General features: G+C 42.7%; 1 protein-coding gene across 2 annotated transcripts in view; it reads left to right on the top strand.

Annotated features, from left to right (window-relative positions):
* Positions 1-17,218, top strand: part of WDR72 (WD repeat domain 72) — a 933,775-nt gene that overhangs the window by 584,698 nt on the left and 331,859 nt on the right. For both annotated transcript variants that reach the window (XM_069624855.1, XM_069624854.1), the window contains exon 15: positions 3,861-4,687. In XM_069624855.1, the coding sequence (XP_069480956.1) occupies positions 3,861-4,687 (827 nt within the window). The remainder of the gene's footprint in view (positions 1-3,860; positions 4,688-17,218) is intronic.

Raw genomic sequence — 17,218 nt, 5'->3', positions numbered from 1 at the left:
GGGGCTCAAAAGGGAATGGGGATCCTCCGATTCCAGCACCTGTCAAAGGGCAATTACGGTGTCTGGAGGGGCCAGAATAGCCCAGTAATTGCCCATTTGCGAATGCTGGATATTTTCGGACGTTTGGCGGTAGCCTGCCGGTTTTACCAGCAAGGCTACCACCAAACTCCTAATGAGGCCCAATGCCCAGGAATATCTACTTCTTACGCAAAAGGCTTTGCCGGTTTTATTGTCAATGATTTTAACAGAGAAGGTGACCAGTTCTGGAGCACTCTGTTGGGAGCAGAATCAGTTGTTATCATGGTAACAGTGCATTATGTATGGAAGAAAGCCTGTGCTTTAATCAATGATTCTTAAAATGTTTTGTAGATTCTGTTTTTAATCTTTGTGAGCTGCGATTTGTTAAGTTTATGATCTATCGAAATATAATTTTATGTAATTTTGGTCTCAATTGTAATGCCATTGATATTGCTTTTTTGGGGTTAATCAATTTGTGTATAAGGTTTGTTTTTAACCAATAAACAAAACAAAAAAAGAAAATCCTACTTGTCCTCTTCAAGCAAACGAGGATATCTCTCCCTCCCCATCCCACCTTATCATGAAGTAAAGATTTTACCAGCCAAAATCAGGAGTTGTTGCCAAAATTAATGTGCATATCCCCATCAATCCTTGAGGCTAGCTGTTCAAATCCCTAATAAGGAAATTAAAATAACTCCAGTTTCAGAGCATGAGGTGATATGTTGTGAGCATGTCTATTTCCACTAGTCAGGTCAGTAATAGAAGTTCACTCTCTGTGGCGCAGTGTGACCGAAAGTTCAATGCAAAACCATCAAAGGCCATAGACATATGACACCGGTCGGAGCCCTGGGGAAAAGCCTGTGAGAGGCTGGGTGGAGCTGAAGAAGGCAGTCCGGACTGAGCGGCCATGCAGAAGAATTAGGAAGACATGTGAAGAGTTCCATGTGGTCTGATATGTGTAAGCAAGGCCAACAGTGCCGGACACTGACCTTGTATGCAGAAGCAAGGATTTACTGAGATACGTGGGAATACAGCAGGCAAAGGGAATGCTGCAGAGGTGAATGAAGAGCAAGAGGCGGCGGGGGAGAATGCCAGACACAGGAACCACACAGCCATCAGAGAAGTTCCTGACATGAGGTCGGCGTGAATGAGCAGATTGGGAGAAGGAACGTAAGAAATAAGTGAAACCAAGGTTGGAAGGAGGCTTCTGAACATCTAAATGTGTAAAGAGTGAGAAAGACCTCTGAGGGAAAATATGGTAAAGCAGACTGAGCGAATGACTGAAAAGAGAGAGGTTGCTGGCTGGACACAGGAGAGGAAGTTACTAGAGACTACTGAAAAATTGGTTGCACAGAGATGCACTGCATGCTAGAACTTGTAGGCAAAATTCCAAACGCAATTGAGAAATTGACCGCACAGGGAATCACTGCAAAATATAACTTGAAGGCCCAGCCCGTCAAATTATATTATGAAGTGACCATGAAATTGACTAAGAAGAGGAATTCTGCATGCTTGAATTGAAGACAAAGCTTGCAGACACATCTGATACAATCACTGAGAAAGAACGAAAATGGTGGTAGACCTGGAGATCAAGTTTACAGTCGCATATCACCTGATAACTCACTTAATAAAGAACATATTTAACCTCTATCTTTGGTCCACAGCCTTCATTTTTTGAATTTACTACACCAAACCTGTTCTATCGTGTGGTGCCAGTACAGTATCTATCCAGAGTCAGTGCATGTGTTCTGGTGCCTTAGTTAAAAAAGAAAAAAGACTAAGTCAAGAAAATTGCAAAGCTCAAAAATGTGCAGATAATTCTAAACTGAAATCCCCTGATGGGTTTCAAGTTTAAAAATGAAACCTTTGAGGACTGGTCAATTGAGCATTATTGCAGATGGCAGCAACGGACATCACAATAGCTTCAGAACATCTTTGAAACAGTAACCATGCGAAAAACAACCCAAGCATTGCCTTAGCAGGTTATTGCTGATCTCCACCCGGTCACATTTATTTTACAAACATTTATATTACTGTTTTTCTTTTACCTCTGAAGGGTATATGGTGGTTGGGATCGGGCAATATGCCATTGGGGAGCGGGTGGGGGACTAAGAGGAAATGCAGTTACAAAAACAGTAACAAATGTGGTAAAAAATAATTCTAGCATTTGGATCCTCATGATCAGAAGAAACATATTGGTAGGATAAAGCACAGAGGAAACAAACACTGATACCACAACATAACCCTGATGAGCTGCTAGAAGCACCTAATTTTAACATATGTAAGACAGTCAACATAGTCACTCCCACAGACAAATTAAATATTGAAAGCACAGAAAACATTTTTAACAATGGTTTAGTACAGATTTCACCAACCTAAAAAAAACCAGAGGTGATGGTGATCGAACAACGAGGCTGACAAAACACAAAGCAAATCCATTATAGAGCAGTTCAAATGAAAAAGCGCAGTGCCACACCTATTGCGTTAACTAAAAAAAACAAGAAACTTAGGAAATATTCTAATTTTCAGTGAACTGGCTTACCAGAAAGTCCAGGTCCTTTGTGCAACCCAACAATGCTGCAACATCTGCTGACATGCCTTACATTGAAAAGTGACAATCACACAAGCAGCACCGAACAGTCTCAAAACAGCCTTGTCCAAATCCTTCATTAATATAACAATGTCAGATATAATGAAATGAGGTAGCAATATCAAACTTCCCAACATGCCCTCAAAGCCATGCAGAAGATTGTGTTTTTAGAACTATCTCCCAAAACATGTGCCTCTTAATCATACCAGAGCAGGCTCTAACCATGGCTGTAGCACGAAGACTCAAGATAGAATTGAATCTCCCTGGCCTTTCTGCAGCATATGCTACTATATCTCTGGGACCTAGTAGACTTGCCTATGGCATTGGTGATTCTTGAAATAAATCAGTGTAAGAAGTAGAAAATCGAACTCATTCAGTTATAAAGATTTTCTTGACGTATGCCCAAATTCATAAACCTCATTAAAAGGCATAATCCATCCGTAAAGGCCAGGCGTCAATGCCAACTCTCATTAGGGCCTCATTTTTACGTTGGCAAAAAAATACAAATACTGCAAGGAAAACCCATCAAGCAAGATCCTGAGGTAAGCCGAGAAACTGTCACAGAGCATACAAGAAAAAACGTTCAACAGGGAAAGACTCCAAACAAAAGCACTGTTCTCATCAATCTATAAATTGGAAATTCTGAGCCTTTATATACCACTGTCAACGCATGGATCCACCTAACAAACATACCCCCCACCAAACAGGTCTCAGAAATGAATTGACATAGGTTTGGAGATGTGTTGATGTACATAATAAGCACTATTGGCCAAGTTTGCAGTTATATAACTTTTCAAAATGGTACTATCTTTCACTGATGATGACAATTTAAAACACATATTGAGGATTGGAAAGCAGGATAGATTTGGGTATCTGACTATTTTACAGTGTCTTCTTGAATCATTACCAGGTCACCCCCTGTTACGTGAGTAACTACTCTACAGTTCACTCTAGTCAATTGAAGTGGACAAAGAAAACAAATCCCAGAATGCACCCAACAGTGAAATTAAAGTTCAGGACCATGGCATTGTATGCTCAGTAATTTGTAATCATCTGGTAACCAAAATTGGTGATGCCAGTGTGGTCGGTTTATGTATAAATAATGTTGTTTCAAGGATCTCAATTTGAACAATTTCTAAAACTTTACACTTTCTTCCAGTAATATAAATGCTTAAATTAAAAGAGAAATATATCAAATGCAAACACGTCGTGATTGTTGCTAACTAATGACGATTTGCTTTTATTATTTCAGTTTCCTGGTCCTAAAAGCGTCCGAAGTCCCTTCACCTTCTTGCCAGTCGAGATGAAATGGAACAACGTTGGTTTCCATGTGATTTTGTTTGATATTGAAAAATTGCTAGAACTCTTATTTTCCTCACAAAACATTGGTCTGAAGGGAGCCAATTCCTACCACAGCTACGACACACTGAAACCTTTCAAAAGTTCGGTGGAAAAAAGAACACTGACTTTAAAACGAAACAAAACCGCAGGTTCTCTTTATCAAAGTGACGGACAAGCAAAACAGGGGTCTACAAATTCCTCGCTAAAGGAGAATAATGGGGTTCCGGGTGGAGAAGAAGCCAGCAGCATTAAAAGACATAAAAAAATGAAAAGTTCAAAAAAACAGAGGAGTCACCCAGAGGGTGACATAGACATTAACGTCATTACTGATGTATCAAAGTTACTGCTCTCATGCTTCCTACCATGGGGAGTGGATGAGGAATTGGATGATCTATGCATTCGACACTTAGAACTGCTAAGACTTCAGTATCCGGCCTCCTTCGGACTTGTATCCAATGAAGACCATATATCACTCATGCTGCCAAGGTTGAAGACCAGTGCTCTAGATATGGGCCAAGGACAGGCCCCAAATAACCTTTTTTCTCAAAAAGTGGTCGATTTGTCCAACAAGTTCCTCACCACTGTTCAACGGCAGCCTGAAGTGATGAAAGTATCACAAAATAATGGGAACGCCGCCTGTGGGCCAGACACACTTTTTCACTTGCTGAGCAGAATTTTGCTGGTCAACAGAGCAATCAAAATGCCCTCCAATTCCAAAATGGCTGACAGAGCAAACAGGTGAGATTAGTTTGTAGTCCATTTAATGCATGAAAATATGCTAAGCATAACTTAATTTAAAAATATACCTTTTATGGATTTGTTAGCGTGAAGTTGCATGGGTTGATTAAAAAAACACTTTCACTTGTTTTGTCCTATTGAGGCAATATGCCCCCAAGTGGCAGGCCCACCCTGTAGGCCTGTAGGACTTGAAATAGCCCAGTGGCACCGGGAGGTCAGACGCCGGTAATTCATTACGGGTCCGACAGCTACCTGCTGGTTTTACCGGCACGGTTGCTGCCGGACCCGTAATGAGGACCATGGTGTCATTATTTGCTAATACCAATACCTCTTCAAATAGCCTTCATTTATTCACAACACGTTACTAAACAAATTGTTGTGAGCGGGGCTCTTTTAAAGGTTTAATTGTGACAACCGTACAAGTCAATACTTCTCATGACATATATGCAGCAGACATATCAAATATACTACCGAAGTTCAAAGCCTGAGCGCAAGGGCTCTTAACTTGTGTTATGTGGCAGGCCGTTACCTACAGTGTGGGCCCAGCCACCCGGGGCATATCGCCATTAGTACTTGTGTAGATCCCTACACGGGTGCTAATGTTTGTTTTATTTTATAAAAAGAAAGAAAAACATACCTTTATTTCGCTACCTGACACCCACAGTGCCTTCATCCAGGAAGTCCATTGTCTATGTTGATGACTGATGTTATCAACATTGAAGAAGGGACTGCCTGGCTGAAGGCACTGTGCGGAGAAGGGCGTCGAGATAAAGGTACGTTTTACTTTAATTTGACAAAATAAAAAAAAATGAACATTATCACCCGTGTAGGGAAGGGGGAGCGGGGAGTGGGGAGGGAAGCGCCCGACACTAATGAAAGTGCTCGGAACGTGGGCTTTCCTTTGTGAATACAGCTCGAGTTCTGAGCATTTTCGTTGGCTGCGGGCACCTCCCAGGGTTCTAATGTTGCTTAATGAACGCAAAGAAAGTTTTGTTACTGAAACAGTTTTTCATTCGCATGGTCAATCAAGTGTGAACAGTTTGTGAAGACTATTACTCAATCGCATGCTGTGCTGCCTGCTGCTTTTCAATCTACACTTGAGATGTACACACTACTCTCACAGACCCTCAGCTTGTGTAATTATCCTCCATGCCTTCTGAATCTCACATGGTAAATTGTCAGTGAAGTGCCTAGTAGCAACATAGTGTCTTGGGAATCAGCGCAAATTAAATCCTCTGCTAAAAGACTAATCCGTAGTTATCTTCCACTTACTAAGACTAGCACCTACACCTACATGGCAACAGGTGAATACATTATGAAACATTCTAGGAGCACATGGGGCCTCATTACAACTGTGCCTGTCCGGAAACAACGGTGCTGGTAAGCCTACCAGCACCATTGTTTCTGGACCGGCACAGCACAACTCTGTGAGTGGGTGCCGTTCCGCCCACCAGGGTCAGACCTTCCCGGGCGGGACGGCACCCACTCACAGAGTTGTCACGGGTGCATCAGCACCATTTTTAACAGTGCCGGTGCTCCTGTGTCCCCAATTACCGGCGCCTGACTTCCCGGCCACCAGACTTGAAATAGCCCGGTGACACTGGGAAGTCAGACGCCGGTAATACATTACAGGTCTGGCGGATACCTGCTGGTTTTACCGGCACGGTTGCTGCCGGACCCGTAATGAGGCCCATGGTGTCAGTATTTGCTAATACCAATACCTCGTCAAAAAGTCTTCATTTATTCACAACACGTTACAAAAAAAAAAGGTTGTGAGCAAGGCTCTTTTAAAGGTTTAATTGTAACAACCGTACAAGTCAATACTTCTCATGACATATAAGCAGCAGGCATATCAAATATACTTGTGAAAGAAAATAAATGTGTTCCAAAACACATTTGCTGAATGTTTGATGCTCCCTTACACGAGTTACATAACTGTAAAGTTAGTGTTGATTGTCAACTTGTCATGAATATTTGATACTATATTTGTCACATTTTAATCTCATGCACACATTTCAGCAACTAATATTAAAAATAAGGGAAGGAAAATTGAATAAGCCAAGTGTTCCCTGATAAGCTTGATAGCCAAGTACACGTGCAGCATCCATGTTGCTACACATTTTAAAATGAGGAGGAATAATGAATTCGAGGAGAAAAGGGTTTTGAAAAGGTAGCCCTCTTTTTTATACAATATGCAAAGGCTTGATGCCTTTACTGTCTTGCTCTGTCTTCTTGTATTTGTACTCTACATTATGTTATATTATGTTATCTTGCATTTCGAGGGATAGATAAGATGCACATGAAGGGACAAGAAGGAAAAGGTAGGGGAGCTATGTTTAAATTGGACCAAATTTATAGTGGGACTCAACTGTGTTCTCTGTGCCGTTAAATAAAGACTATGGGGTAGTGGTCAAAGAAGAAAATAATGGTGTTCTGGAAAAACTATGAGTGATTACATTTTATCCTTCATTAGCTATTCTTAAACATTCCACAATAGGGGCTTAATTTATTTGGTTTTCAACATGTTCTCTTCTTGGCCATTGCCCCATCAAGTAGACTCATGCCAGATTGGTCAACAATATGACATCATGTTAGACATAGAAAGCTGTCTTTTCAGGGTGTAACAGACGTTACACCAGCTTTGTCCATAAATAAAGGGTGTCCGTAGAATCTTCTGGTAAATCCAACAAAATAGGGATTGAGAGCCTTCTCATAAATCATAAAAAAATGGGATTGAGAGCATTCTCGCAAATCTGAGGAAATTGGAATGGAGAGTCTTCTCATAAATCATGGAAAAATGGGATTGAGAGTATTCTCAAAAATCTGAGAAAATAGGGATGGAGAGTCTTCTCATAAATCATAGAAATATGGGATTGAGAGCATTCTCACAAGTCTGAGAAAATAGGGATGGGGAATCTTTTCATAAATCTGAGGAAATATAGATGCAGATCCACCTCATAAATAAGAGAAAATGGGGATTGTGAGTATTATCACACATCTGAGAAAATAGGGATTGAAATATTCTCGTAAATCTGTGGAAATAGGTATGGAGAGTCGTCTTATAAAGCTGAGAAAATAGGGATTGAGTATCTTCTCGTGAATCTCAGGCAATAGGGATTGACAGTCTTGTCCAAAATCAGAGAAAATCGGTATTGATGGTGTTCTCATAAATTTTAGAAAATGGGGATTGAGAGTGTTCTCAGAATCTGAGAACATAGGGTTTGGGAGTTCGCTCAGACATTCAAGTAAGTAGGGATTGCGATTCTTCTCATAAATTGGAGACACTAGGGATTGAGAGCCTTCTGCAAAATCTGAAGAAATAGGAATTGAGAGACATTTACAAAGTAATGGCCATGAATGAGAAGCAGCCGGCATGTATTTATTTTCCCAGGGAATGTTTTATTTATTTATTCACCTGTTACATCCTCACAGAGCCAAACATGGGGCTGAGGGGTTACATGGAGAAGTTGACAAAGTCAATTAAATTATATGGAATGGATAATCAAGGGCCAATATTCACAGAGAGGTACTTGCATCCCCTTAGGCAGAGGGGAAACTCTGTGTCCTCATTGGGACCATATGTTAAAGGCCTTTGAGTAAGGAACAAACAGGAACTCACTGCTCATTTATTATTCCGCTGAGAACTAGAAACTAGTTTGATTGGACTGGGAGACAACTGAGTGGAGAGAGCAAGCAGGAATGTAAAGTATGATGAGGTTGAGGCGTGGCAGCGTTTGAGTGCAGTTGCTGACACCATATGCTGATTGGAAAAGGATAGTTTTCACACCCTTCTAGAAGTTGAAGAGGTTTTTTTCAGCTTGTAGATGTGTTGGTAGAACATTCCAAAGGGCTGAACCCTGGACATTCTGCAAACTCTTTTGCATCAGTTCTGTCAGATGTAGAACATGCATATGTTTGCTGCGCACAGGTGTCTGGGTGGTTGTGTGGAAGGATAATTTGGGATTGTTAGCCAGGAGTATGATCTTTAAGGCATTTATTAACCAGGCACATGTTTTTGAATTGGGCTCATTACAATGCATGTAGCTGGTGAAGGGCTTTCAGAGCTTGGGTAACATAGTTTATTCAGGGCAGATTTGACACATGCAGCTTGAGTTTTCTTTGCAGTTCTTGAAGTCACTTTTTCCAGGATACCAATGTCAATAGTATCAGAGTAGCCTAGTCAGGAGGCAATCACTGCAAGGGCTTATGCAGTTTTATTTACTAGCTGGCTCCTAGGTTTGATTCCTTTTCGACAGAGGCGATGATAAAAGCCATTTTTAGTTACCATATTGAATTGAGAATCAAAGGAGAAATCATTTATGTTGTGAACACTGTGGACTGGCAGCAGACGTTAGTCGAGAAGAGGGTGCCAGGTAAATGGAAAATGAGTAAAGGAGATGCAAACAGAAGACAAAAAACAGAATCTCCATTTTTTGGCCATTTAAGCATGGCCAATTGATTGCATCCATTCCTAAACTTGGGTCAAGCAGTTTGACATTGACGATCACCATTTGCTTTGCCAGACTTCCGTTGAAAATGGGTGTCATCTGCACAGATGAACACGCTTGTGTTTTGTGTCTTGGCGATATGGGCTAGCATGGCCATGTAGACGTTAAATATAATTGGTGGCCGAGAAGACCCCTGATAAATTCATACTCATAGCCCCAATATAAGTGCACATTTGCTATTCCTGTTCAAATTGGTTCAAAACTTTGAAAAATATGTTATATGAGGAAGTGTTGTTAAGGAAACGCTGTGCGCCAGTAGCATCAAGTCACTTAGGGCAGCATTCCTATTTTTTGAAGCCCACTCCAAAATGTGACTGTCACATCTTCATTCCTATCGGGTCACCTGGATATCAAATAAGTTCTTCAGGTTTTTGTATTGTTTATTTGTATTTTATTGTTTATTTATAAAGCACTTAAATGCACAAACGAGTGCTTCAAAGCGCCCCAAGACGAGAGGGGAACATGGGATACAATCATTCATAGGGCTTTGGAAATTTCACAATGCTATACAGTAATAATAAGCATGTTAGGCCTGAAGACATTTCTGCTAATTCAAGTGCATTACCAGGTAGTTGGGGGAGCAGGGCGGGCGGGGATGAGAGGCGGGTACAATCATAACAAAGCCAATAATGCAATTGCGAGATCAGCAGATAGGATAGGAGGAGTTATGAGCAGGTTATTGTGCCTTTATAATGTGCCACTAACACAAGTGTTTTAGGTGCACAATGCAAGGCTGGGGAAAGGGGAGACAAAGGAACAGACAGACATTGAACTTACTGGGTGAGGTGCCTTCAGATCATGTAAGTCCCAGGCAGGAAGTGTGAGTGATGAGCGACAGAACTGTGCGCGGTCCAGGAGGGCCGGGGTAAGTGCAGAGGGTTATCTCATAGGGAATTGCATAGTGTTGCAAGTAATGCTGGGACCCGGAGGCAAGTGCAGGGACTGGTGTGGGTGCCTGGGACCTGTAACGTTCTGAGGTGAGCCAGGCAATCAGTCCGCTAGCTGATCAGAAGGAGGTGGTAGCAGGTAGACAGCAGAGATTAGCACGATAGAGGTAGAGAGAAGGCAAAGGAGAAGAGGAAGGTCTTGAAGAGTTTCCAGAATTTAAGGAGATCTGGCTTGAGACGGGGAGAGGCAGGGAGACTGTTCCAGAGGGTGGCCCCAGCAGAGGATAAGGATCTACTCCCAAGTCTCTGTTTGGAAAAACGGCTCACTCACAGAGAGTTGGAGGAGGGTGAGCAGAGTGCTCTAGAGGGAGTGCATTTGGGAAGAATGTGTTGTAAGTAGTGTAGGCCTCGGCCCCAGAAAACCTTGTGAAGTATGCAGAGGGTCTTTTTCTTGATCCTTGCAGCCACAGGGAGCCATTGGAGGGATTTCAGTGCTGGAGAGATGCGGCCAAGGATAAGTCTTGCGGTTTTGTTGTGGACGAGTTGTAAAGGTCTGAGTGTAGAAGTAGGGAGATGGAGAAAGAGACAGTTACAGTAGTCCAGTGTAGAGAGAACCAGAGCTCTGGAGACAATGGGCCTCATTATGAGGTAGGAGGTAGTACCATGGCTACCTCCTTACTGTATTCTGGGTCCGGGTTTCCGAAATAGGGACTTACCGGGTCATTCCAACCTTGGAGGACCCGGTAAGTCCCCATTCCGGGAACTATTCCCCATTCCCATTCGAGCCCCCATAGGGCTCAATGGGGATGGAGCTAATAACGGTACCACAATTTGCGGTACCGTTATTAGCTCTGAAGATCCTTAACGGGTCCCATCCTTAAAACCTGGTCAGACCAGGTGTTAAGGAAGGGACCCGCTAAGGGACCTTGGAATAGGGTGGTAAGGGATTACCAGCACTGGTGTCCTTACCAGTGCGGTAATCCCTTACCACCTACCTCATAATGAGGCCCAATGAGTCTCTGGGGGAAAGTGAGAAAAGGTAGGATACCTCGGAGGAGGTGCAGCTGGTAGTGGGATTTTTTTGGATATATCTGAGATGTATGAGGAGAAGGACAGAGTGGAATCGAAGATGACCCCAGCTTTTCTGCCTCACTGGTGGGTGAGTGTGCAGGGCCAAGGGAGGACGGCCAGAGTGAGAATGGGAAAACAGGAGCAGGGTTCCCAGTGAGAGCAATCTCTATCTTAGTGGCGCTAAGGCAGAGCTTGTTAGCTGGACACCACGACTGAATTGCGGACAGACGGTCAGGAATGAGCGAGGAGGAAGAAGAAGCTGAGGGTAGCTTGAAGGAGAGCTGTGTGTCATCCGCATAACACTGAAAGTTGGAAAAAAAGGAAGAGATCAAGTGGGGGTTTACAACGAACATCAACGGACAGACACTCAGTCTCTCAGTGATCTTTACACAGAACATAGATTTTATACCAAAAATACATCAGAGGTAATGTCATACTACATGGTAATAATGAAAAACCAACAAGGTTCGGGATTGGCTAATGGGAACATCTAAGTATATTTTCTTATAAGAGCTAGGATTGTGATTGGCTGCCCACTATCAGGTGGACAACATATGCCTACCTCTAAAACATGTCATCTTCAGAAACATTATATACACAGTATCGCATTGGTCTTCAAACTAAAAGATCCTTTGTTATATGGAGTAATATAATTGGTTGGCATGCTTGTACCATCTCTGGAACATTCGGTTAATTCAGTAGTACATAAGCCCGAACCCAGATGCAAAGAGAAGGGGCATGACACTACCTGCCCCCCCAATTAGCCCAGGATCACTCAATGCCCATGTCTTCTGCCATGAAGACTATTTTTGTACTTGACCTTGCAAGATATCCTTGTCTTTGAGAATGCACAGGAGTTAGGACACCCACTGTCGTGTCTAGGACTCCAAGTTCAAACTCTATTTTCATCCTTGACTCACGTGAGAGGAGACCATGATTTGGTCCATTTTGCAGGTTTTTAAATGCTCTAAGTGAATTAAACTTGCCACTCTTGGGGCCTCATTCCGACTTTGGAGGTAGCCATGCCCTTATTAAGGGCATGGCTGCCTCGAAAATCGGGTCCGGGTTCCCTGAATGGGGAATTACCGGGCCATTCCGAGTTTGGAGGGCCCGGTAATTCCTCCTTCAGGGAACCCGGGCCCGGACCTTCCCCATTCCCATTTGAGCCCCCATAGGGCTCAATGGGAATGGGTGCGGGAGCTAACAACGGGCCGATTACGACCGGCCTGTTATTAGCTCCCTGGTCCCCTCACAGGACCCGCTCTGGATGTCTGGTAAAACCAGACGTCCACATTGGGTCTCACGAGGGAACCTCGTAATAGTGCAGAATGCATTTACCGGCGCCATTAAATGCATTCCGCAGAGGACGTAATGAGGCCCTTAGTGTTGTTTCTTTGCACCTTAACATGGAATGATTCATTCTCTGCATGCTTGCTCATTTCCAGAATAGATAGCTGACCATGGCTGCTTCAGTATTGACTCCAGGCCAGACAACCTCGTCTTGCAGCTCCACAATTCTACTTATTCTTGCTGCAACACAGTTTTCCCTTCCTGCTTCATGGGTCCTGGCTTACTAAATTCATGATACCAATGTCCAGCTTCTATGTAATGGCAGTTTTGCCTGCGTGCTATTCACTACGTATAGCCAGCTTCTATGGTGACTTAATCTACCTCGCGTTTCAGCGTCCATACATTTATTGATCGGTTGGTGTCAAAACAGGAACAGTCTCATGTTTCCAACATATGGGAAGAAGGGGGTGGGGTATCCTGTAGAGGTATAAAGAGGCTCCTCTACAATACTTTAGCACTTCAAAAGGTTAACAATGTTATTGGCTTTACCGTAAATTCTGCCTATACAATGGAATTTATTTTTCAGCAATATCCTACTTTATATTTGGGAGCACCAGCCCTCCAAATCGTGAAGTGGTCGTTTTTTAAGAATAACAATGGTGTCTTATTTTTTTAATAAACACTATTCTACGTAGGCATTGTTTGGGGAACAGCAATCGTTTGGATTAATACAATGATTTCTATGACTAACAACTTTTGTGCTGATGTGATATGTTGTGCCAATTGACAATTGTACTACATTAACTCACTTGCCTAATTCCAATGAGCTTTTAAAGGAAAGAAACTATCATGCTGCTACCCAGTGTTCCAAGTAATCATGTTTCCTGCTGCATCTATTTATGAAAGGCAGCCATCTTACTTTAAAGCTACTGATTTATCATTAGTTTGTGCACAGTAAAACATGTACATGTATGTCTAGTATATTAATGTCAGTGATCCAGTTGCACTCTCTGTCAGCCAGAAGGTCGACCTGCGCAAAAAGCCCTGAAAACACTTTTTAAGCATGGACAGCGTCAAGAAGTTAAAACAGTTTGGAAGATCTATCTTTCATGAAGACTCTGTTTAGCTTGAGATTCTAAAATATGAAAAAAGTGGGAGGCTTCCCCTCGCAGATGGAAATCCATCAAATTGGCATTGCACGTTCAGTGACTACGGTGGTGAGTCTGGTGTGACACCTCCAAAAAATAAAAACCTAGTTAGAGATGTCTTTTGTTAATAGCAGTCCTTCATCTATGGCTCCTGTTGAGTCACTTTTAATTTATCTGTGACTATTCGAAAAAATGGTGCATTTTAAGACGGCCATTAAGAACTGATCAGAAGATGCTGATGTTTTTGAACAGAGGCGTTGCTAGGGGGGGGCGGCTGAGGGGGCTATAGCCGCGGGTCTTTTGGTTGTATCCCCGGATAGAAGCTCGGGGGCTACAACCAAAGGTCTAGCAAGCCCAGAGTCCCAACAGTCCCGACAATAGCATAGCCCCGGATCTTTTCCAGACCTGGCACCACCCCTGCCTACAGCAGTGTTGCATTCTGCAAGAAGCTTTTCTTCACTCAAGAATTATTCGTAGCAAGCACTTCTCTGCCTGACCTGCTTCTGAGGAAAATTCACAGAATATCAGCTACACCTGGCTCCTTGCGTGATATGAGCACTGAAATGTGTTATATGTGCAAAGAAAGGTAACGTTTCTTCTTTATTCTCACTGGCGACGCATCCTTAATGGCAGAGGGGCGCTTAGTGAGCACTCCTGGGATGGCTTAAACTGTCAAAGGGAAATGTGGTTTCCCTTTGACACTTCTATAGTACCCCAGCACACATGCACAATGAGACATGTAGGGTGGGGGAGTCCATGGCTGAATATGCAAGGGGCACTCTTGCACCTCCCTGCATATCCAGGGGCCGAAGATTTGGTGAGATGGGGGCGTTCCAGCTCCACTTCATATATGCAGGAGCCAGGAATGACTCTCTGCTTCTTGGTTCATGTTGCATGCTGCATGGGAGCCAGAGGCGCTTAAAGGCATGGTCTAGTAAAAATGTTTATTTAAAAAATAGATAGGCAACATAAAAAAAAAATACTAGCATTCTCTTTTTTAAAACTTCCTATGTAAAATTTTGAGCTATTCAAGCTCAAAATTTGCAAAAGCAAGCACATGGGCGCATCCATTTTGTGAAATGGAGGCCCTCCTGTGCTGGCTTTTGCGGCACTAATGAAGGAAAAGCCAGCCAGCCAGCTGTAGTAAACAAAAGCTACTGCTGGGTGGCTTTCCCTTCATTAGTGCTGTAGGGGGAGGACGGGGACCGGAGACCAGAGCAGGAAAGCTGCAGCTGAATCTCGGTAAGTGCTATTTATTTTTTTTTTTAAATAAGCACTAGCTGCGTTTTTTTTCCTAAGTTTTCCGGGCTGGAGGAGCCCGGAAAACTTAGAAATAAAACCGCAGCTTTAAAAACGTTGTATTTATGTTTGCGGTCACTTCAAAACCGAGCCGGAGCAGCCTGAGAAACTTGGAAAGAAAAACGGCAGCATTTTCCAACACAATAACATTGTATTTATGTTTGTGGTCGCTTCAAAAGCGACCGCAAACATAAATACGTTTTTAAAGCTGCGGTTTTATTTCTAAGTTTTCCGGGCTCCTCCGCATCTAGTGCTTATTTTAAAAAAATAAATAAATAGCACTTACCGAGATTCAGCTGCAGCTTTCCTGCTCTGGTCTCCGGTCCCTGTCCTCCGCCTACAGCACTAATGAAGGGAAAGCCACCCAGCGGTAGCTTTTGTTTACTACAGCTGGCTGGCTTTTCCTTCATTAGTGCCGCAAAAGCAAAAGCCAGCACAGGAGGGCCTCCATTTCACAAAATGGATGCGCCCATGTGCTTGCTTTTGCGAATTTTGAGCTTGAATAGCTCAAAATTTTACATAGGAAGTTTTAAAAAAGAGAATGCTAGTATTTTTTTTTTATGTTGCCTATCTATTTTTTAAATAACATTTTTTACTAGACCATCCCTTTAATAGGATAAATAATAATAATAGCAAAATGCATTTGTGTGTGCATGTATGCAACAGTTTGTATTTGTAAGTGGGTGCATGAATGAGAGAGTGCATGTTTGGGTGCACGTGGGAATGAGATAACATATGGATGCTCTGTGGATACGTAGTGTGGGTGAAAGGGATAGTGAATGAAGAATGAATGCCATATGAATGCTATTGTGTGTGTGTAAATGTGAGAGTAAATGAAGAATTAATGATGCTGTGTGATGTTTTGATTCAGCACTGTGAAGCATATAACTACACATGAACCCACAAAGGAAGAGCAAACCATTCAACAAAAAAATAATAATCTAAGTCACTCATCAACACAAGGGGATCCGGAGCCATAACAAAAGAAACTCAAAGAAGGATACACAACCACCACAGTGAGGCTTTTGCCACTGTGAACCCCATACAGCCACAACAACCCCACATACCGGAGGCCCCCGAGCCCCATGAGATATCAAGACTGAGATACAACTACCACATACAAATATATACATATTACAAAACCAAACCCAAAACAAAGGCACAACACAATAATCACTGGCGAGACAGACGCAACTGTACGTCAGGGCACACCAATTTTAATGGAAACCAGGAAAGCGTTGAAACACTCCAATCTAACTGGAGACCAGGAAATAACAAACCCAGGAGGGCATCCACCCCGGTAATATACTAAAATATATTGCAACCCAAATCTGTCTCTGAAATGAAGACTAGAACTTACAGCCACAACAAAGCAGACACCACTATACACTACAGCAGATGGTCCCACCATTAACTCCAAGTTAAGGAAGTCATCCAGAGGGGCACCTGCCCCTGGAACATAACACAAACCCAAACCCCAGAACAATAGACCACCACATGCCATGATCTAAGAAAGACAAAGAAACATGAAAGGAAAACAGAAATAGGAAGAAAACCATCCGCCAGAATTCACAACACCCCAAAATCCACTGCAAACACCACTAAACAGAATAAGGATACAGACCAAGACAAGAACATAAACAGAGTAAATCTCAGGCTACCTCTCCACCTACAACCCGACCTCAACAGAAAACAAACAACAGACAAACAACTCACAAGCAAGGACCCAAGCAAACCTGGACCCCAACAGAATGCCAAACCTCACATCTCAACGCACAGAACACAGCACATTGAAAATCATTTTTGAAAAGACTGCAACAATAATCAGAGCCAAACTTGAATCCCTAAACATCCACACCTCTTAAATAACCAAAGAGTGGAAAAAAGACCACACATGCAAACAAAGAAACCACCACCACGAACCAGAACAAAGAAACCCTTCCATCAATTTAATTGAGCTCCTACACGAAAAGAGAGAGGCTTAATCCATAATATTAGTAAACAATTGCCTCATCCTCATCAGTAAAATAAAACCCAACAAACACCACCCCTACCGAGATGCAAGGAAGGATAATCTACAATATATGATATGATATGATAAGTTATTTACAATGCGCTTACTACCCAGAGGTTTCTAAGCGCGGACCCGGGGATCGAACCTGTGGTGCTTTGTGCTGTCTTGCTTCCAAGGTGAGCACGTTGCCCCTCAGCTATCTGCCTGAATAGGCAAGGAAAACACACACACACACACACTACTCTGCAGACTACTCAACGTAAGATCCATGGCAAAACACAAAACAGGAATATACACCTCATGAGCAAGGGAGG

The sequence above is a fragment of the Ambystoma mexicanum genome, chromosome 11, assembly GCF_040938575.1.
Source record: "Ambystoma mexicanum isolate Mex_15411 chromosome 11, UKY_AmexF1_1, whole genome shotgun sequence".
NCBI classification, from domain to species: domain Eukaryota; kingdom Metazoa; phylum Chordata; class Amphibia; order Caudata; family Ambystomatidae; genus Ambystoma; species Ambystoma mexicanum.
This window is presented reverse-complemented; position numbering and strand designations above follow the sequence as displayed.